Below are 21,824 nucleotides of genomic sequence, written 5' to 3'. Positions count from 1 at the left end.
TATATGAGTTATAATTATAAAACCACTAGATACTTGAATGTGCTCTTTCATAATAGTGAATCAATCTTTTAAGAAAACAATGGCTAACTTTTAATTTAGTCGATTCGTATTTCTATTTGGGACAGTCCCAAATTAAACACGCTCTTTCATCAAAGTGAACCAATCATTTTAATCTTTTTTCACTTTATTTTCTCACGTATATATAATGACTCAATATTAACTAAAACAAGGGTAAAGGATCGGTTTTATCCCATCATTTAGTGCCTTTGTCCGGAAATATCTCACCATTTACGTAATTACCATTTAATACCCATCCTTTCATTTTTTTTTGAACAAAATGACTTGCAAATTAATTCTGACAATCAAAATATCGGCGTGTCAACTGAAATTACCCAAAATTACACATCGATTACTCTAGACATGTAATTTCAACTGCCACGTTGATATTTCGATCACTAGGTTTGTTTTTGCAGGACATTTTATTCCAAAATTAATCCTGAATAGTATACACCTAATCATCGAGACATTTTGGAGTAAACGCTCCAAACAATGAGAAAAATTCAACCATTTACCCATGAAACAATTACATTAGGTTTATACTTTAGTGAGACCTCTTTCTTCTCCAGTTGCCTCACACATTACAGATCAATACAACGAGTTACTAAATGATTTATACAATAGTTTGTAAAAATGTTAGATCTATACAAAAGATAGTACAACAGATCTAAAAAAGAATAGGAAAGAAATTGAAGGCTCCGATATAGTATAATCACAAATCAAAGTTTTACCGAAGATCTTCACAAAGAACACCACATCTCAAAAACCCTAGACCTCACTCTCACATTCAAGTTCCTCGAATCTCGACGAGAAAAAGTGATTTATTCAAGAGATCTGAGAGAGTCATAAAGGGCTGCCATTTCTTGCATTCTCTGCTTCTCAATAAATCTATCAGCAATAATCTCCTCATATCCTAGAGAGAGAGAGTTGGGAGGCTACTGCAATACTGTGGTGCAGAAAAAACCCTAACAAAAGTAAACAAAAAATTGAAATAAAATTCCCCCAAAAATTAAAATAAAATAAAATAAAAAGGTTTATCTTGTTTAAGAAAAACACTGTAGTGAAAAGCTGCCTATCAGAGCAACAGTAAATCACATGTGATAAATTATGTTACACTAAGTCTGCAGTATTTTTGCAATAGACCGATGCTAAACCTAATGTTACTTTTTAATTTTTATATTATAATTAATCCATTTGGTTATTATTCGAATAATTAATGTTCCTGTTGATGACAACCTAAGCATTTACATGTGTCGAAATCTCAATGAATTGAGGCATGTGAGCTGGATTAAACAAATACTACTACTACAAAGTTGGAGTATTATATTTATACTAGTGGTGGAGGTGGACACTTTTCTAAAGCACTAAAGTTAATTACACGGTGATTAAGATTTTTGTTGTTATTTTATGGTGATTAAGACTTTTGGTTTAGGAGACGTAAAATTGTAAATATTTTGAAAGCGACATGATATTGCTGAAAGTGCCACCCAAAGAATTAATTAAACGTGGTTTTTAAGAATAACAAGCGCTAATTAATTTATTAATTAATTAGATGCATTCTTAATTAGTTAATATAGTGATACTGTGTCTCAACTATTACATTGTCATGCTTTGTTAAAGGGTAGTCACACTCTTTGATCATAAGTTAATTCATTACTGTTTCTCAACTATTACATTGTCATGCTTTGGCAAAGGGTAGTCACACTCATACATTTGTTTATCATGAGTCAATTTAGCTATTGAGTTATTTGGAAGTATTTGAGTTAGATTTGTTCGTCTTGCCTGTATTGTAGGATAAATTCCAGTAAATGGTAGGAAAACTTGAAGCTATGTGGGATCATAAGATAGAAGAATAATCAGTCCACGATCACGGTGCCTTAGAGTTCGGGGGCTCCGGTGCCTTAGAGTTCGGGGGTGGAGCCCCCGAGCCACACATTTATAGGCTTCCATACAAGTATACAGTTGTGTTCTCTCGTTGTAAGTTGCATACGAAAATTATAGAAAAATCTCTAACTTAACTGAATCAGATGTAGATACACGTAGTATCAAGCAGAGTAAACAAACTCTAATTTGTGTTCCAAAAATTAAAATTGGCAATAAAAGGAGCTCAAAAATGAAGCACCAAGATTTTTTTATTTTCCAATCTTTGAATTGAGAGTAATTGTTTAGCCAAACTTTGCAACTATGATTGATATAATCACAACACTAGAATTACTACTAGTATTGAACATTCTTACATGTATCACTTATTTTTGGCATCATAGAAATCCACACCACATAAGTGTGAACCTTTAGCTCAGATCCTGTAATCTCTCCATTCCAAACTAAAAAACCAGCAGCCTACAAAGCAAAAAAGGCGAAACGATTTTCTAATACACTTGGCTTGAAAGTATCATGCTCGTTTCGTACGCTTTCCAACTTCAAGTGCAAGTTTCGTGTCGATCTTCAAGGAAATGTCAAGTGCTTTAACAGAATGTGTTAGCGCGCCACTGCAAACAATTAAAAATCGCAGTAAGATATCTATTGGAAGGCCAAAGTAGCACAATTACTTAGATATGGTGAAATTTGCAGTCCTTTCGCACTTCTCAACAAATAACTCTATAAACGAGAGATTAGCTTATGGCGTTCAAAGATATATTGAGAAAGCGCAACAAACAAGCACCTAGAAATGTAGGTAACCCCCGACTGTCCAATCTTGTGCACAGTCTCAATGGTGACATTTCCAGACGCCTACCACAAAAAGCAATTGTATTGAATCAGAATGCAAGAATAGCAGAGGAGTGTAACAGCTGAAAATACGAAGGCACTCCTATAATAGTATCCGCAACATATTATCTCACTGACCACCTAATGTAAGCCTGTTTCTCTCTGCCCAAACGAAAACGATGGGCTTCTACCAGGATATGTGCTAAGAAGAAAGAATGTTCATTTCTTGTATATATACATAAAGGAAATTCTATAATGTGTATAAGAGAGAAATTCTCAATGATATGACGAAAGAGAACCGATGGAACTGATGAATATATGCTGTCAACGCGTTTAACGAGCTTATAGGAAGGATGGTAAAATTTCCGCAACAATTTGATAACAGAGAACTAAATAAACTCAATATGTTTCATAGATTTATAGGAACAAACAATCAATAAGGGCAAAAACAACTTTCATGTACCTCGGTCTCAAACCTCCCATCGATCAATTTCACGGCTTCTTTAAGCATGGATATATCAATGTCGCCATCAGACAGGGGGACAACCATATTATCCAGCATTATTCTGGTCAAGGCTGTCTTTGTTGTGGATGCGTAGTGCAAAACTTCATTTACTTCCTCCAAAGTCCTCGTTTCAACCTGTGAGCAGAAGAATTAAAATGATATTTCATCAGAGTTTTTCTCATGTGAAAATTTAGCAGTACAGAGAACTACGTAGAGGACAGTCTTGCCACGAAGATAACCATTCTTTAGTGGTTTGTACAGAGAACTACAGAGCAAAGTCATGCACAAGACAATAATCTTTCTTTTGTGGTTTGTAGGGTTTGTATTTTGAAAATTATGAATAATCATGTTCCACCAACCAAACAACCATCTTGTCCCACCACCAGACTTTATAAGGCCAACCAAAAAACACCAACAAAAAAGCCCAACATAACAGATCGAAAAAGGTAGAATATAACAAAAAAGTTAGAAAAAAAGGGAAATAAGAGCACATTCACACTAGCAGACATGCTGGTATATGTTTCCGGGTACTTTTACATCATTTGCAAGAGAAAATGGGTTGGTAATTAAGAAGGCTAGGGACTCATTCGCAGAACATTTATGAGCAGTTTAGGATTATCGAGAAAGATTTTAACTAAAATCTAATAGCAGCATATAGCAATTTGATGCAGTACCTCGACGCCCATTTGAAGATGATTTTGCTCTAAATAAAGGTCCACAGATTTCAGGGCATTCGGGACACCTCCAGCTATAGATATGTGATTGTCTTTTATCATGACCATATCGAACAAACCCATTCTATGATTCTGACCTCCACCTATTACAACCTGAAAAAACAATCAAGTAAAAGGTCAGACTTTAAAAGGAATAGGGTGGTGAAATTAAGATCAAGGAAAGTGTCTAGCGATCTACACCGCCCATTTATCCGTTAATCTTAAGCCTGGGGCAGTTTTCCGTGTCTCTAAAATGATTGCAGGGTGTGCAGCATCTGCCATGGCCTGCGGATAGAATTAGAAAACCATATTTGAGACATCCACAATAGTCAAAAAACATTATTTGATGAATCAACCATTAGAACACCTTTGTTAGAGTTGCTATTCCACTCATCCTCTGCATAAAGTTAAGAACAACCCTTTCGACCACAACAATACTATGTGCCCTTCCTGCATATCATCGTTAAGCAGTAACAACGAACAATGTCAAACACAAGTTATCCAAGATTTATTAGTTTTATTCTACCAGAAATTGCATCCTACTCACCATGTACTTTACCGAATTGCAAGCCTTTGTGTACATTATCACCATCTTTCGCATACCACTCCACCTGAGGAATACCAAGCCACAATTTTATCGTAAATGACCATAAAACAGAAGGTACAAATAACAAAAATCTGCAGATATTCAGGAGGCCGAGTGCTTAGATACCTTAAGAGAAGGATCAACCTCCTTAAACACCATTTCAGCTAGTCCAATACCAGCCACAATACCATCCTCCTTCGCCAAAAAACACGCTTCCACTTCCATTTCATCAGGAATCGTAGCTTTACAAGTCACATCCCCTACACATCAATCACAGTCTGTTTTCTTAAATTCCCAAACTCTTATATGTACCACTTCATCAAATAAGTCATTGAACATCAATGATTTAGAAACCAAACTGGCTAACACACCTAGATTCTTTAGCAATATATGCAACAATGCCATGAAATTCAATAAATCTCAACATTTCAATGCAAAGGCTTTTAGGCAATTTTCACTTCCTAATTGGATTGTGGAACCGTTTCCAAAACCATACTAAATTTGAACAATACAAAGGATATAACCACATAATTTGAAGCTCCATACATCCCCGTGCCAACCACTTTCAACAAACAATTGCAGTGTCATGAATTTCTTACCATCTGTTAATTTGGTCCATAAACCCCCACAATAATTGCCTTACAACAGATGTGAACAAGTCCCATAACTTTCAATGGTCTTGGTCATGGCTGGTTCTACCAGGCCACCACTCTAAGGTTGGCTTTGATACCATTGTTACATCCCAAACGGGGGAACTCATCCCGAAAGACTAATCTATTAGGTGAGAGAGCTCATTTTGTGTATACACCCCGCATCAATCTCCCATACAACCGATGTGAGACACGTCATAACCTTCAATTCTTTCAATCCCTAACAGCATCAATATGCTAACAATTCACTTAATCTCATATAGTATCCAACCCCCTTTTCAATGAGCTCCATAGCCAAAGGCTTCATCAACACCTCACTAAACATCCAACTAACCCTTAACATACTAAACTAAGTAACACTCACCAAAAAATCAAAGCTTTTTCCATTTTATCAATCATACACACACTCCAACAATTCTTAACATAATTTCCCTGAAACGCTAAATTCAAAATTCATGAATATTTACCTAGATCACCAGCATCCTCAGACAGGGCAAGACGTATAACACTCTTGAGGTCATAAGTGGGGTGGGCCGGTGGCTTCACGGCCATTGAAGCCGCCGGAGTTGCCGTGCTTCTGGTGGCTGTTGCTGACATTTTCACCAACAATCTGCACACTCTTCGAAGCTAAAAAAAATCGAGAATTGGGAAAGAGAAACAAGAATTGACAAACCTTTGGGAAGAGGGAATGGGAGAAGAAAATGTGGAGAGGGAAAGAGCTCTCATCATATAAAGATTTCGTCTTTTACTGAATTACTGCTGCGGTGATTGCAATTTGTGGATTCCTTCGACTTTCTAAAACAAGCTTTCTGCGCGTGATGTGTAGACAATGATTCACACACACTGAAATGATATTTTTAGCATTTTTAAAAGAAAATTGTGTTGTTAATTTAATAAAGTGGGAGTATAAAACTAGGAAAATATAAACACTAGAATTTTTGTATTTTTCCAATTTTTCATTTCTTTTCTCCCTTTCTTTTGCTTTTTCATTAATATATGCAGTAACAATTTAGTTAATTAATTTCACATAAGTCATAGTTATTTGTTTCATTTTTGTTGCAACAAGCAAATTAGAGATTAATTGTGTAGTTTTAAAAAAAATCAGATATATTTCAAATTATTAATAATTTATTTATATTTTAAAAATATTGTATATGAAAATGAATATTAATAGTAGTAGTATAGTATGATCAATTGAAAATTTAGACGTGACTTATGCAATAATGTTTAAGCTCCTTGCCGCTAGGACAAGGATACTGATTTTAATACACGTGATTTTATATATATATTACTTGAGATATTAATATGGCTGATAAACATCCCTATTCTATTTCCCTTTATGTCTTTGTTTTATTAGTTTGTATTTGTAGAGAGTTTGAGTGAAAAGGAAATTGAATCTCACTCACATTTTTGTAAAGGTAAGAATCATCACTAAATTAATAACCCCTTTTTATTATAGGAACCTTTTCGCAACAAAAGGAAGAAAATGTATTAACATATTCTAAACTTAACGTACTCCAATTGAATGTATAACAAGTTTAAATTATAATGCAACCCTCCATTAAATATAGTAACAAATTGCATAAGAGAAAGATTTGTAGGGTCGGATAAGATCTTGTTAGAGTAATTAATAAATTGAAATATTAAACAAATTTTCTGCTACCGAATCCATGAATAGTGAAAGAATAGCGACCTATATAAGTATTTTATAATAGTATTATTAGGCAATAATTTTTTTAAAATGTTTAATTAAATTTGAGGTGATGTATTAGTATGGTCTGATCCAATTAAATTTCAGGAGTACAACATTAATTTAATGTGTTGTTTGTCATGGTTGATTAAAATCTCATGTTATAAATTATGTGGCTATGTATATATTATCGTATCTTGTTGAAACCGATCTTATCATTATTTTAAAGTCCGTTAAGATATCACCCAAATTAGATATTTTAGGTACTATATAAAAAGTGTGTTAAGTAACATTATTTTTGGGCTAACTAGCTAACAATCACAAATATATTACAAGGATAGCATAAATAAGTGTTCCCTATAGACCTATACCAATAATACTGAAGCAATTCCATAACAAATTGTCAAATTATATTAAAAGTTTGTAATCAATGAAATCACTTGTCCACAATTGTTTTTTAACTACAACATAAATTATTGAATAGCCAAGACCCTAATTGACTTCAATAAATCAATATTGGACGACAGCTAAAAAAGGCATAAACCTAAATCAAACAACACCAACATATATATAATCCCATCAATTTGAATTCATGATGATCATAATTTAGAGCTTATAATGTGCAATATTCTTAGCCATCTCTTTACAAAAGTTCCAAGTTCCAAACATCTCAAAATTCTACACCAATTCACCTAAAATAAATTCATGTTTTCAAACTAAAAAGACTCATGGAGCAAAATCTAGGATATGAAACTTGAAAACATATCAAAATTAAAGATGGAGAAATAGCATTCTTCAAATTGATTACACCAACGCCAAGATCATGAAATAATAAACATATAAATATATAAAAACAAATAATTTGAATAATTACAAACTCAAAGCTCACTCCAGCTGCCATAGTCAAGCAAGTTGCAGCAAATTCACCAACTGTTCTTGCAACTCAGATAGATCAATGCTTGTGAATTCATTAATCTGAAAATACACCAAAATCATATACATGAGTTACAATTCTTGCATGATCAATTTAGCAACAAAACAAAGTTAATTAATACTATATAAAAAAGCAATTGCTTTTACCTCAACATGAATTTTGTGGAGGTAACACCCATCCCCTCTACTAGAAACACAGTTAACTACATCAAGGTTTCGATTCATCAAATTTGCAAGCACCATCGAAAGAGGGAAGCTTTCTTTGCTACTAATCAAGATCTCAAATCCATCTCTAAATAAGTTAATCTTCACACAATAAGACGAAGAATCACGACCATTCGAGTACTTTTGATCCACATTCCTCAAACTCTCCCTCCTTCGCTTCATTTCCTCGATTCTCTTCTTCATACCGTTGATGTAAATCGCTGCCTGGTGCATATGATCTGACACAGCGCGCTTTCCCTGCAGTCGAATCAAACAATGTATAATTAAAAATCAATTCAAGAACATACCTTTTTAGGTAACAATTTACATAAAATTTTAATAAATTGAAAAAAAAAATTAGGTAAAGCTAGGGTTTCTTTATAAAAATAGTTGAGTTTCTACCAATATTTGTAAATGAAAAGATTAGAGATTTACCTTGATGTATTCAAGAGGGAGAAGGGATCTGAGAGAAGCATAAAGAGTTGACATTTCTTGCCTTCTCTGCTTCTCAATGAATCTGTGAGCACTCTTCTTGGAATCACTGCTGCCATTGTTGCTCTCAGCTTCAAACTTTCTTGCCCTCTTTTTCACACTATTTTCAGTGTGATTATTGCTCTCTGAAATGGGATTAATATCCTCAAGCAGATCTTGAAGAAATCCATCTTGCTCAAAGAGTAGCAAAGGGTCCTCAAACACTCCATCACTTGAGATTGGAAACATTTTTTTTTTGAAGCTTTTTTCTTGAATATTCTTATGAGAGAGAGAGGGGAAAGAGAGGAACTAAACTACCTTAATTAAGAGAAAAAGACAGTGGTGAAGAGCTCATTAAATACAAAGAAACAGCCTATCAAACCAACAGTGAAATACATATGACTGATTAGGTTATAGTAAACCTAATTATTATTTTAATCTTGATTTGAGACGTTTGTAGAGTGATTATTTGTTGAAATAGATTGATTATGGGAGAATATGAAAAATGTTACTGTTGATATGACTAGCTGATTATTTTGGCATTTAGCAAAATATTAGTATTAATGTCTTAGGTAAAGCAATAAAGTTGATTTCACTAAGATTAAGATTTAATCGTGATTAGCAAGTTGGGTTAGTTTTTTAATTGCAGTGCTACAGGTGAAAGTTACGTTAGTTTGTTTTATACTTAAAATGCCTATGAGCAAAGTCAAGAAAACCTTTTTTTTGGAGAAAAACATGGACGAATGGATTTATTTAATTAGATGAATTTTGATTAACGTGGCTAAATCTTGTGATTTTTTACATTAGTTGAAGTAATAAAGCTAACAAAAACGTGATCAACGTGAAAGATTATAGAATCGAATCCCAAATCCCAAATTAATTAGCATATGTTAATTATTCTTTTGATTAATATAATTGGTTGTTAATTTATTTATTTTTTTGAGCGAGAGTCTCTTGCAAAGGTTTTTAATCACTCATAAAGCATGTTTATCATATGTTAAGCAGTTCAAACATATGCTACTTCACTTAGTTCACTATGTAGTGTGTTTTTATATAGTACTATTTGAGATTTATTTTGTTTCTTGTGTAGTAATGATTTATAAAGGGAGGTGATTAAATTACAATATATTATTCAAAAATCAAGTGAATGGTGTAATATATGTTTGATTTCCTCCGGATTTTACAAAGATCAATGACTACCTTAACTATGCATATAATTAAATATGGTTTTATCTTTTAATAAAAGACGATTAATACTCCATCCGTCCTATAGAAACACTATTAATTGGTAAGACGGTTTTCTTACAACCAACAAAGTCAGTTCATAGTTTATGAAACTTCTACTCTCAATCAAATACTCACTCTATCTCATAAAAACATATATATGTTTGTGAATTGAGCATATCCAAATAAATAATTTTATAATTGATATTGATCCATAAAACACCACATTTTGACAGGGAAATCTTTTACAGAAAAAATGAAAAGCAAGACCTAACTATACTACTACAATAAAATAAAATAAAATAAAATTACATATTGAATGAAGGGGAAAAAAGGAAGTCATTCTCTTCATAATAAACACAAAAACTTTTCCATGCAAAAAAATGACAATAAGAGAAAAATGCAGAAAGCTTCACCATCTGCGGCTGTTATTTCCACGACCTCTTCCTCCACCACCACCACCGCCACCTCTCGAGAATCTGTCGTTCCTCCGATCGGGAAATCCCCCTCTCCCGCCTCTCCCACCGGACAACCTCCCATCTCTTCTCTCCAAGAAACCACCACCACCACGCCCTCCACCTCCGAATCTTCCCCCTCCTCTTGCCTGCTCTCGTTCTTGCAATCGTGGCAACGATTTCACCACTTCTAGGCTTACCCCGGAAAGATTTTTCTGCCCTGCAACCCCATGACAATGCAGCTAAGTAATGAGAGTTCACAATCAACAAAATTTATTCAATCTGCAGCAGTGAGTAACTAACCAGCAATGAAGTGATCCAGGTCTTCACTAGCCACATCAAACACTGCACCCTTCCCGTCAGCGGTCAAGGAAAGGCCCCTGATTGATTCAACTTTCTCTTCGGGTAAAAATCTCCGTAGAACACCATAGACAAAGCTAGCAAATCAGGATGTTTTAAGTGATTAGTGATAACGTAGAGAAGGATTTGAACAGACAAAATTCTGATGCAGAGAGCTCAACGAGAAACCGATATATGTCTACCTAAACTTACCATTCTACCAAAAACGCGCACAATCAGGCCTACTTGTAACATAACTCCTCCATCAAATGTATGTTAAATCAGGAAGTCGAATGAATAAACGAAGAATTCAGCAAGGTAAAGAAGACACGAGAGAAAATAGATGGAAACTCAGAATACGTTGATTTAATTATTCGGAATGAGCACATGTTATGCACGAGCCTAACAGAACCATCATCGATGCTACCTATCATCGAAGCCTCATGAAGAAGTAAGCATGTTAACATATCATATTCTGACAGAATCATATCCACAGACATAAAATCAAGAGAAGTAACGCGAATACAAGTATACTAAAGCCACTTGTAAGAACTCACGAAGGTGTGTAAATGGGCCGTCCGCACTCAAGGAGAATGGTAACATAGCTTTCCATTGAAGTGAGAAGTGATCGACTCTTGATTTCAGTATAACCCTGAATAAGAAGAAGCCTTCTGTAAATATAAAAATAACTCGATGTTCGACCAAAAACAGACTTAAGTAGAAGACTAACAGCAATTTTCGCCAGCGCCTTTGAAAGCAATTCAACCGGGGACAGAACAGACGACTTCACTAGCTCTTCAGCAGCAGCCTTGAATACAGGTATGACTCTACATGTTTTTTTGGCATAATAGCAACATCTTAGGTTATTTGGTTATGAACATACCGTAATAAATTGCATTAAAAAAATAATATGGATACCTGTCCGATATCTGAGCTATCGTCTCAGCAGCTTCTGCCCCAGCAACTTTAGCAATATCTTCTGGCTGTGGAGCTGACATATGTTCAAATTTCACCCCGGATTCTCTTTCTATCTTAGAAAAGTTCGACTTTCTAGGATCATAAAGCATTACAGCAATGCCAGTTTTCCCTAAATAAAGCATAGTTATATCTTATATATTGGAAAATTTTTAATTAATTATGTGAGGTTCAAATGCAGAGGATGAATATAGGGGAATCATCACCTGCTCTTCCCGTTCTTCCAGAGCGATGAATGTAAGCCTCCACATCACGAGGCGGTTCGCACTAGAGCACAAAATACATGCACTTAACATGTAAGGGCAGAAGCAATATGATCATCAAGAGAAATAAAGGAGGGCAAAAAACACCTGAATAATAAGCTGGACGTCATCAATATCTAATCCACGTGCTGCTACGTTTGTAGCCACGAGTGTTGAAAATTTCCCGGATCTGAAGCTGGAAAGTGTGACCTGATAGTAACGTGCAAGAATATTAAGGCATTCTTTCCACGGGATCACAGTTTTTGCTCAATCAGTTAAGATTCATTTTTGGGAAATGCAACAGCAGGAAGGCATAACGTTCCGGGATAGGTTCTACCTCACGTGTAGCCTGTTGTATGTCCCCGTGCAACGCATGTGCTCCGGGTAGTAATCCAGCTAGTGTGGAAGCAGAATCCTTTGTCTCCGTAAAGATAATAGTGCGGCCTCCACTAAAGAAGCACGAGGGAGAATGAGAGACTGTGTGTGTTCTTTATGATAGTACTTAAAAGAATTCGAAAACATTAACCAAATTATTAGAATGTTAGAAGGCGAACCAACCTACTATAGCAGCGAATGACATCAGGAATGATTTGGGATCTGGCAGAACTAGAGCACGGAAGAACAATATGCCTCACGTTAGTGCTCGCCTTCATCTTCTCGTTTCCAACAAGATCAGTAGTTTTCTTGTCTCGTTTTAGAAATTTCGCTGCAATCTGGCATCCGGAGTACTTAATATGCTCAACGAGAGAGATGCATAATCATGAAAATATAGGAAAAAATGCAATAACTGAATGGGAGTAAAAGTCATACATGTTTCACCCATTCCGGTAAAGTAGCACTAAAAAGAAGTGTTTGGACTCTAGTTGCATCCTCTACCTTGCCTTCAAATCAATAAAAGAAACAATACGACCACGAAAAGTGAATGAGAACTGATATTTTCATCGTATATTCACCTGTGACATACCCAAGATAAGTTCAACATCTTCGACAAAACCCATCCTCAGCATTTCATCAGCCTCATCAAGTACTCGAAACTTTAATGCACTCAAGTCAATAGTTCCTCTGTCTATGTGATCCTGCACATCGAGTTTACAATCTCCATATATGTCAATACATGCTCTAGTCAACCTTAACAAAAACCAACCTTAATCCGACCAGGGGTGCCAACAACGATGTCAACACCTCGTTTCAACTGAATCTGTTGCGGCTGGTATGGCGAGCCCCCATAGAGACAACAACATTTCAGCCCTAATGATCCACCGTATATCTCAAAGTCAGAAAACACCTATAGTCATGTACGAAAAAAAAAGTTGAGTTCAAGAAACGAAAGCAAACTTTAAAATGTGAAGAAATACTTCGACAAAGAGGATGCTTATTTATACCTGAGTGGCCAGCTCTCTAGTGGGTAAAAGCACGAGAACACCCGGTGCCCTTCCATATCCGGTCCTCCTTGATGCTTTCGCAGGCCCATCCGTTAACGATTCCAGTATTGGCAACATAAACGCCAATGTTTTCCCCTGATAATTAAGATTCAAAAGTCATGTTAAACAGATAAATTGTGATCACGATGATCACTTTATCGAAAACAACAACACGATTCTTGCGACTCAGTTGATTAGGCGCTTCACCATTTCAACAACCTCTACAATAGTTCATCTTAACCACAGAAAGACTTTCAAGTTTCAACCACATTCTTTCACATTAATGAAATCAAATAACTAACTGAATCCATACACATTCTCCCTACATTTCGACAATAAAAGATAAGTTCCAAATGCAATCAATTCAAATTCAAATTCAAATTCAAAATGTGAAAAGATTAATCTAACCTGACCAGTGCGGGCCCTTCCGACCAAATCAGAGCCATCGAGAATGGTATTGAAGGTCATGGCCTGGATGGGAAAGAGCGACTCGATTCCCTTCTCCTTGAGGGTGTCCCTGAGCGCCTTGGAAATCCGGAATTTGGTGAGCGCATTAGGATCATCGTCCTTGTTGATTTCGTCGAATCTCATTGTTTCTTCTTGGCTGAATTCATGGGCTCGCCCATCTCCAAGCTGCATTGCTTCCTCTCCTCCTCCTCTTCATCATCATCAACATCATCCCTCCAAACCTTTCGATTCAATCCCAAACCTTTCGATTCATTCTTTCTCTCTCTTGTCCTAATTTGGAGAGGCCACCTGTAATTGTGATGTATAAAAATGGTGAGTGGACCGTTTCTCTTTGCGATCCTGCCATACACAATTTTCGGAAATTTAGCCTTGTCCATTTTCTTCTTTCTTTTCAGAGGGTTGATATTCAAAATCTCTCTCTCTCTCTCTAGTGTGCAGCGACACAGCGAGCGAGCAGCGGAGAAGGAAGAAGCGGGAAAACGGTTGAGTAACGTTTCAATTTCCGTTAGATTTGCTCAGAAATCTAATTTTGCTTGGTCGCGTTCACATTGCCGTTAGATTTGTTCCGGAATCTAATTAGATTTGGTCGTGTTCACATTGCTTGGTCGTGTTTACTACATAAGTACATTTCAGATGCGTGGATTTTCTCCATCAATTTTAGTCATTTTGGTATGAATTTCAGTGATATTGGTTTCGTTCTCGCTTCTCACTTCTCAGCAATGTAGATTAGGTGGGGCTACAAAACATCTTTTAATTCGGAGTGTGTCGTATCATATTTGGAATTGGGGCATTAGGCACTAACACAAAAGTTATGATTCATTATTTTAGTTTGAATTACTTTTTTTTATATCGAATAGAATGGCTGTCGTTTTACATTGATTCACATATTTTTAACTGCATAAACTATAATAGTAGTAGCATATCGATAGGTAAATAGGAAATATTGTACGAATATTTGTAAGACCTGAATTATACAACCGGTTCAATCCCCAAGCACATTAAAACAAATTTTGTGATCCAAACAGACTGGTTGCGATTAGAAGTTTTTCAAATCGTGGAGCATAATAGTAATTACACAATGTTCGTAATTCAGGCGGTCCAGCTACGGTTAGAGATATTCCAAACCACGAATCAACGTGTTTGGTCAAAAACTATTCGGTTTTCAACATCACACAGACACACAACACGCAGTAGAGCTATAGGAACAACGGGAGTCGCATATTGCATTTGCAGCATTGGATTAATCATTGCTTCACTTCATTGTACATTAAGCAAACGCTGTACACAGCTTCCTTTCCTACACTTTTTTTAACTTCTTTTTTGCCCTATACTACTACAGGTATATAGATAGTGTTACAATACCGAATGCCCTATCATCAATGCAATACTGATCCATTAACTGGTTCAAATTCGGGTGTTACTGTTCGTTCGATGGTAAATTGATCGACGATCTTTACAGTGTTGACGGGATCATGCTGAGACGAAGTCGATCTCCATTTGCTGGGAAACTTTCTTTGGTGGCTGTGGTCTGGTTGTAGCTTCGATTCACCTTCCCAGCTTGGATCCAGCTTCCACTCTTTCGGCACCTTCACATTATGCAAACAATCAACGGTGGCAACGAGGAGAAGATAAACGAAGCAATGTTTACAACTGATGCAAGCGTTTCTTACCTTATCCACAGCAAGGGTGAAAACCTCGAGGTCACCTTTCAAGTTAATATGGAACCGAGTAAACGACTTGTAGTTAGCAATGCGGAGCGAAGAGAAGGCCTCGTCAAAATGTATGTGAAGCCAATTGATGCAGATATATAGGTAGCTTCCAAAGATTAATGAGACAACCGGAGTTGAGAACACCCAGTAATAGAGGAAGACGGAAGCATAATAAATCACAGCGCCTCCTCGAGAAAGTGAATCCATCCCATTCTTGCAGATATTGCTCCTGCTGACTGCCATGACCTGAGAAAAAATGTTTGAGCAAAGATGAAAGGGAAATGCTCAAAAGATGAAGGGAAACCGTATACTCTTACTCACCTCAGGAACATCAAAAGCCGACATCAGATACTTGATGCATGCAGGATAGAGGCCGAGTGTCCACTGCTCAATACGTGGTCGTAGGCCAGATGGGTCTGGAAAATGCTCACTTTCCACAGATCGATACCATTCATACAGTGTATGGTAGCCTGATATAACCCCACAAAGCATTAGGCAAAACCGCAAAAACATGAAAAATGAAAAGGAGATAAGATCACAGACAGCGATGATCATATAGTGAAAAGGAAGGCAAATACTAAAGCACATTAAGATAAGTGTGAGGCCGCATAACCGCAACATTCAGATCAAGCAGGAACACCATGCACTCACATAAACAAATGATGCAAGGACACACAAATTAGATTGATAACTTAAGTGCAATCGTAATCATCAAGCCATAGCCAAAAACGGAAAGAGTAAAAACAAACATGCACCTGAAGTTGCCAACAATTTATGCCTGATGCAAGTCTCTACACCCAGTTCCATTAGTAGCATTAGAATCAAAGCAGCAGAAAGGTGTGCAGAAACATGGAGAATGCCTATTATTGCTTTTCTCTTGCGGGACACTTTTGAAGGTACAAAGGTGATAGCAATGACCAACAAAATAAAAGCACCAGCCGAGGATACATATGAGCGTCCAAGCATATAAATGAAAGCATCCCATGCTGATCCAAAGAAGTTCCTCAAGTGACCAGAAAATGTATCATCCTTTAAGATGTGATCCAGCTTACACTAGAAAAGGCGGAAAGCAATCAATCATCTTCCTATAAATTGCAAAGTGAAGCAGTGAGGGAGTTTCCGTGGCAATATCTGGAAAAATATTTACCTGTGGAAACATTGAAAAGGCTAGCACAAAGTATATAATCCCACCTATGAAGTCAAATTGCCAATTTTTCTTCCGAAACTTCAATATGTTCCCTAAAGCAATCTGCACCAAGATTGTCAACATATCGTCGAAAATTAGCATTTGACAGATAGATGCTTCAATCATAAATTGTAGATTACCCTGCTTGAGTCTTCAAAAGACGGATAAGCTGCTTTGCTTTCGTAAGATGTCCCATACAAACTATCAAAGTTACTGAAAACATGCGTTGGGTGCAAAAATGCTCCACCACAACCATTAACAAGCAAATGTTGTACGTATGTGGGCTTCTCCGAGGGAACATGAGAATGGCGCATGTAATGATGCAAGTCCCCAGCCACTCGTAGTTTGCACCTCCCTCTTAAATGGTCACGTATCAGGTGTGAAACGTTCTTCCCAGTGACATCACCCCAGTACCAATCAAGTAGCCAATTAGGTTCATGAGTCATGATGATAACTGAATCACAATCACCCACCTGGAGAAAACACTTCAGAAATAAACATCATATTGTTCAATAAATAAAATACTACAAGGTACCACTTGCCATAAAAGCCAAAATGTTAAGAAGTAATACCTTTTCTTCAATCAGTTCCGAAAAGAATTTGAATTGGTAAACATCAATATCACAATGAAGAGCAAGGTCAAGTCCAAAGACCCACCATCCTTTTGGCAGCTGGAGGGCAAAATAGCTTTTCTTTTGGGGCATAAACCATCCACCTAACCAACTTTTATGACAAATATAACGCATAAATGTTTGAAGCCCATCAAACCAATCTGTAAATGAGAAGAAGAAGCCAAACCATATTAATTAGCTAGTAAGAAACATCAAATCGGAAATAAAAGGAGTCAAAGTAACATTCCCTGATATAATATAGAAACCAGTTTCTTGTGTAATAGATGATTCAAATCTAAGCAACCAGCAAAAACTAAAACAAACCATGATTTCCAGGTATAAGAAAGCACTGAGGCCCATTATACTCCTTCAGTAATGACATCCCACAAGGCAATTCAGGTTTATTTGTAGCAATATGCTCCTCCTTGTACCACAGAGGGGGCTGAAGAGCATATTCAAAGGGACGAAAAAGGCGTCTCTCATATGTAAATGCAGATGGATTAGGATACCTGAAATCAAAATTTGGAATCCAAGTCAGTATAAATATATAGCAATACAAAAGAACTTCCACTAGTCTCAGAAAAAAAATCTTAACCCGAGTCCTATAGATAATTAATAGCAGAAGATAACTCATTAAGCTTACGCAAGATCGCCCCCGATAAGGAGCAAGTTACTTCGTGGCAAAATAATCGAGGAACCATTACTTTGAACCTTAAGAGAAGGTTGAGCAAGAAGTCGTGCCACACTATAAGAAGAATTGCCGCCATCGCCCGTATCAGCCATAAAATCAAACCACAATTCGTCACGTTCACTAAATTGGCCGTACAAAAGATCATCTTGCTTAGCTGAATCTTCAACCTTGCTCATTGCAGCCTAATATTTGAAAATTGGACAGTATGAAATCACAAACTAAAATCAAATAGCATATTGCAGATTTCATAGTAAAATACTGCAGTAAAACCAATATAACATGTGAAAACAAATATTGTATTTACAAGTATGGAGCACAAGAAACAAACATTCTAAAGCTATATGAAAATTTTGAAAGAAGCTTGAATGAGCAATTTCCTTGCATTTGCTATGTGAAAAGAAATTGAACCAAAAGAAAGGAATGAGCATATTAGATAGGTATGTACCTGCATCATGCGCATGTCAAAACGTCCAACAAACACAGTCACTGATACCAGCAGGTCAAACACTGTCTTAAATAAATCAGCCGACGTCCTAAGTCATATCAGAAGAAAGATTAGAAAGAGTATTAAGATAGAAGGTTTGACCAAATAATATAAGTGACAATGTGCCACCATGAGAGAGTGTAAGAATATACCCTGAGTACCAAGGAACCATATCCAGAAACTCAGGCTTCATTTGCTTCTTTTTCAACTTCTCAGATTCTTTTTGGGATACAGGGTGAGTAAGAGCCCAACTGTTGGAGTTAGATATCAAAACACAATTACACATCACTGATTAAAGTAAGGACTAAGAATTAGGATGACAGCACGACAGCATCTGAAAATACCCACTTTTCTCAGTACTAAGTGGCGTACAACCTCAAGATTTACTTGAATTGGAAGAAATGGCTAAAAAATTACTAATGGCCAGATGATCAATAATCAGAACAATATTCTGTTTCTCATTGTTTGGCCACTCACTGTTACAGTCAAAGCAGGCATCTTAAATAAATTAATGTGACAGAATTCTGTGGTTACGTTAACCAGCAGGCCTCATGATTTTTCCAGTAAACCCAACAGACCTAAGCTCAAATAGAGGCAGAATGCATTACCAAATAACCCGAATAAAAAACAAAATCTGAAGTGCAACGGATAGTGTGTTGTTAACTCTCACCCAGTTGATCTCTCCACAACATAATTTGCCATGTATAGACCTATAAAAGTAGCCCACAATGAATATATAGGTGAAATTTCAGCTGGTGATTCTGCGCATGAGCCACCTGTACAAGTTAGCTGAAATCATGCAACAAAAGCATAAGGTTATTTGCCGTGTCGATATACATGAATGGCTGATGGAAGCCAGAGACCATACCTCTCCGTAAATGACCCATTTTGATAAAAATGGATAATCATTAGCCGAACCAACTGGAGCAAACCATGATTTACAAACTTGATCTTTGAACTCGTTCACGCGAACAAATTTTGCAAGCCATGAATTCCTCTCTTCCTTGTTCCACAGTGTAAACCAGCCAGAATACCTTCTTTCAAATATCTTTTCTCTCATATTAGCACGATTGCCACAGTGGCTATAAAATACACAGCATGCTACACTTATAACCTACACAATGATGATGGAAACAATAAGAAACAACAAAGTTTGACTTTTCCCAGTATACTATTTCACGACTTACAGCACAATTTTGAAGGATTGTCAGAATCGCAGGTCTTCTTCCAGCTACCCGAGCAACAAGGCCAATATACCAGAGGCCAATGAATACAATGTGAAATACAAGAAGAAATAAAATGGAAGATATGTAGATGGTTAAAAACAAGGAAAGATTCATCCTCATATCAACTCCCATTGATTGAAAACTAGGAAGATGATATAGAGCAGCCACCAGTATCCATGCTATGTACCTGAAAGGGGAAACATTCGATTACTGAAGCCCACCAGGCACCATCTTACAACTCATTTCTTCTGAAGCAGTTATTGTATATAGAAAAAGAAATTGATGAAATCTATAAAGAATGGATACATACCAGCGACTGAAGTTTGAATAACTTGGCTTGATCGTTTTTCCTATAAAAGGGGAAGAAAAGAAATAGAAGAACCCCAGCAAGCATGCATACATAGACCACCACTTAATATTGCTGTCTAACTTCTGAATAAGAGTGTGCATGTTGTCTGATGATATGAAAAATAAGCAGCCTATGAAAACAGCAATGACAGCATGCCGTGAATGTTCATGCGGATATGGATATGTATGTGTGAGTATAGTCCTAACTCTCTCCATCTTTAGAGCCTCCAATAAACCAGAGTTCTGTCTGTCAATGCCCATAATACCGTCTTTATATATTTGTCACTTGGTCAGATATTGCGGGATCCCCTCTTGCGAGATAGAATATACTACTTCAAAACCAAAATCAGCAACTGAATCCTGAAAAATTTCCAACAAAAACCACAAGAAAACAATATTAAAATAAGCTTTAGACATGCACTTTCAGTTTAACACTCAAATTGTATGGACTTATGGTGTATCTAATTCAACTGGTCCAAATAAGTGACTAATATTCACAACTTACAGATGTCGAACTTGAGTATCAGCTGTGCATAGGCAAAGCGATGGACCAATTAGGCAGTAAACATCTATATATATCAGGCTAGTGCTCAAGCAAATAACTCCATTTCAATGCAGATTCTGGTTTAAAAAAATCAAACTAATTTCTTCATTCTCTGTTATTCTGATCCTATCGGAAAAATTTGTATTCATCCCATATTCTGTGTTGAAGTCAAAACAAATAGCATTGGACAATCATGATCCAATTCCATATCATTACCTCATAGATAATTCAGTTTCTAAACTTGCTCCTCTCTAAATCATATCAAAATTCAGTTCGTTGACTAAGCAAGCAGAAATTCATGAAATGAAACCTTAGAATAGTGATTCAGTTTGACAATCATCAGTTCCTAACTCTTCCACTACCCCAATCCTCAAAAACCATAACCGCCCCCATTCCCCACCAGTTCAAGTGTTCAACCACCATCTAAATTTAAGCTAACAACATGAAATGAACAAATTTCCCCCAAAAAAAGGACTACTGGCAGTGAATATTTTAAATTAGTATTAAACTCACCGCCGATATCAGAAAAGTAGAAGCAATTGGGAATCAAGCAACTGAAATTGCGGCTGCTCTCTTTGCTTAACAAGCGCGTCGAAAATGCCGGTAAAATTGAAAATCTAAGAGAGATTTGCGTAGCGTGGATTAATTAGGAAGAAGGAAGGAAGCATTTTTAGCATATTCCTCGCGCGCACCGTCATCGTTTTCCACGATTAAAATAATGGCCACGTCACCGTTTTAGACCTTAATTAATGCGGTTGGTTGTTCAAATACGACTACTGTTTTATAAAAACTGGTTTGGCTATAAATTGATGGTTCATCATCATCAACAATTAGACGGGTTTTGAATTTGTTTATATATGTAATGTTTTTTACAAAAATCGAGTATGGCTTTCATGACTTGAGTTGCACTAACATTCTAGTTAAAAATGAGAACAAAAGATATTAATATTTGATAAACAATAATTAGTCATTCTTATTTTTGGTGATATAGAGTATTAGGGTATCAGCAGTGAGGCGCCCTAAGGCGAGCCCTAAAGCTCGTCTGATGGGGTACGGACTAAACAAGCCCAACAGCAGTGACGGCCCATCAGCCCAAAGCCCAAGGAAGAGTATGAGTTCGGCATTACCAAAGAGTTCGGCCTCAGCCTACAGCTCGGTAAAAGCCAACCAATCAAGCTCTGCTCTCAAGTCGGCACCAAGCTCTCAGATCGGCAACCAAAGCAGTTCGGTCTCAGTAAGAGTTCGGCCTCAGCCTACAGCTCGGCAAAAGCCAACCAATCAAGCTCTGCTCTTAGGTCGGCATCAAGCTCTACTCTCAGATCGGCAACCAAAGCAGTTCGGTCTCAGTTTTCGACCGAACAAGGAGTTAGTGGACCCATGCAGGAT

General features: G+C 36.7%; 3 protein-coding genes and 1 pseudogene across 5 annotated transcripts; all 4 read right to left on the bottom strand.

The window, feature by feature from the left end:
• Positions 1 to 2,221: 2,221 nt before the first annotated feature.
• Positions 2,222 to 6,035, bottom strand: LOC121779971 (nicotinate-nucleotide pyrophosphorylase [carboxylating], chloroplastic-like). 2 transcript variants are annotated; one of them, XM_042177466.1, is made up of 10 exons: positions 5,891 to 6,034; positions 5,685 to 5,827; positions 4,694 to 4,827; positions 4,529 to 4,592; positions 4,349 to 4,431; positions 4,183 to 4,266; positions 3,943 to 4,095; positions 3,227 to 3,403; positions 2,720 to 2,787; positions 2,222 to 2,546 (listed from the first exon to the last, which is right to left on the bottom strand). In XM_042177466.1, exons 1-10 carry the CDS (start codon positions 5,944 to 5,946, stop codon positions 2,450 to 2,452), a joined length of 1,059 nt encoding a protein of 352 aa, XP_042033400.1. In that variant the 5' UTR covers positions 5,947 to 6,034; the 3' UTR covers positions 2,222 to 2,449. The 2 variants fall into 2 exon arrangements, with proteins under 2 accessions (XP_042033400.1, XP_042033401.1); XM_042177467.1 differs by lacking the exon at positions 2,720 to 2,787 and having other exon boundaries at positions 5,891 to 6,035.
• Positions 6,036 to 7,654: 1,619 nt separating this feature from the next.
• Positions 7,655 to 8,823, bottom strand: LOC121779415 (transcription factor bHLH120-like). The gene is made up of 3 exons (XM_042176752.1): positions 8,480 to 8,823; positions 7,988 to 8,302; positions 7,655 to 7,882 (listed from the first exon to the last, which is right to left on the bottom strand). The coding sequence occupies exons 1-3, from the start codon at positions 8,762 to 8,764 to the stop codon at positions 7,811 to 7,813; spliced, it is 672 nt and encodes a 223-aa protein (XP_042032686.1). The 5' UTR covers positions 8,765 to 8,823; the 3' UTR covers positions 7,655 to 7,810.
• A 1,138-nt stretch (positions 8,824 to 9,961) lies between these two features.
• LOC121779581 lies at positions 9,962 to 14,280 on the bottom strand (annotated as a pseudogene).
• A 560-nt stretch (positions 14,281 to 14,840) lies between these two features.
• Positions 14,841 to 21,154, bottom strand: LOC121779580. 2 transcript variants are annotated; one of them, XM_042176920.1, is made up of 16 exons: positions 20,952 to 21,154; positions 19,857 to 20,254; positions 19,508 to 19,733; positions 19,189 to 19,434; positions 18,991 to 19,109; positions 18,473 to 18,571; positions 18,282 to 18,369; positions 17,789 to 18,018; positions 17,470 to 17,654; positions 17,107 to 17,306; positions 16,675 to 17,007; positions 16,496 to 16,597; positions 16,104 to 16,401; positions 15,670 to 15,818; positions 15,310 to 15,594; positions 14,841 to 15,225 (listed from the first exon to the last, which is right to left on the bottom strand). In XM_042176920.1, exons 2-16 carry the CDS (start codon positions 20,153 to 20,155, stop codon positions 15,016 to 15,018), a joined length of 3,069 nt encoding a protein of 1,022 aa, XP_042032854.1. In that variant the 5' UTR covers positions 20,156 to 20,254; positions 20,952 to 21,154; the 3' UTR covers positions 14,841 to 15,015. The 2 variants fall into 2 exon arrangements, with proteins under 2 accessions (XP_042032854.1, XP_042032855.1); XM_042176921.1 differs by having other exon boundaries at positions 19,857 to 20,226.
• Between the last annotated feature and the right edge of the window lie 670 nt (positions 21,155 to 21,824).

The sequence above is a fragment of the Salvia splendens genome, chromosome 19 (assembly GCF_004379255.2).
Source record: "Salvia splendens isolate huo1 chromosome 19, SspV2, whole genome shotgun sequence".
NCBI classification, from domain to species: domain Eukaryota; kingdom Viridiplantae; phylum Streptophyta; class Magnoliopsida; order Lamiales; family Lamiaceae; genus Salvia; species Salvia splendens.
The sequence above is the reverse complement of the archived record's forward strand: the minus strand, read 5'-3'. Positions and strand labels throughout refer to the sequence as shown.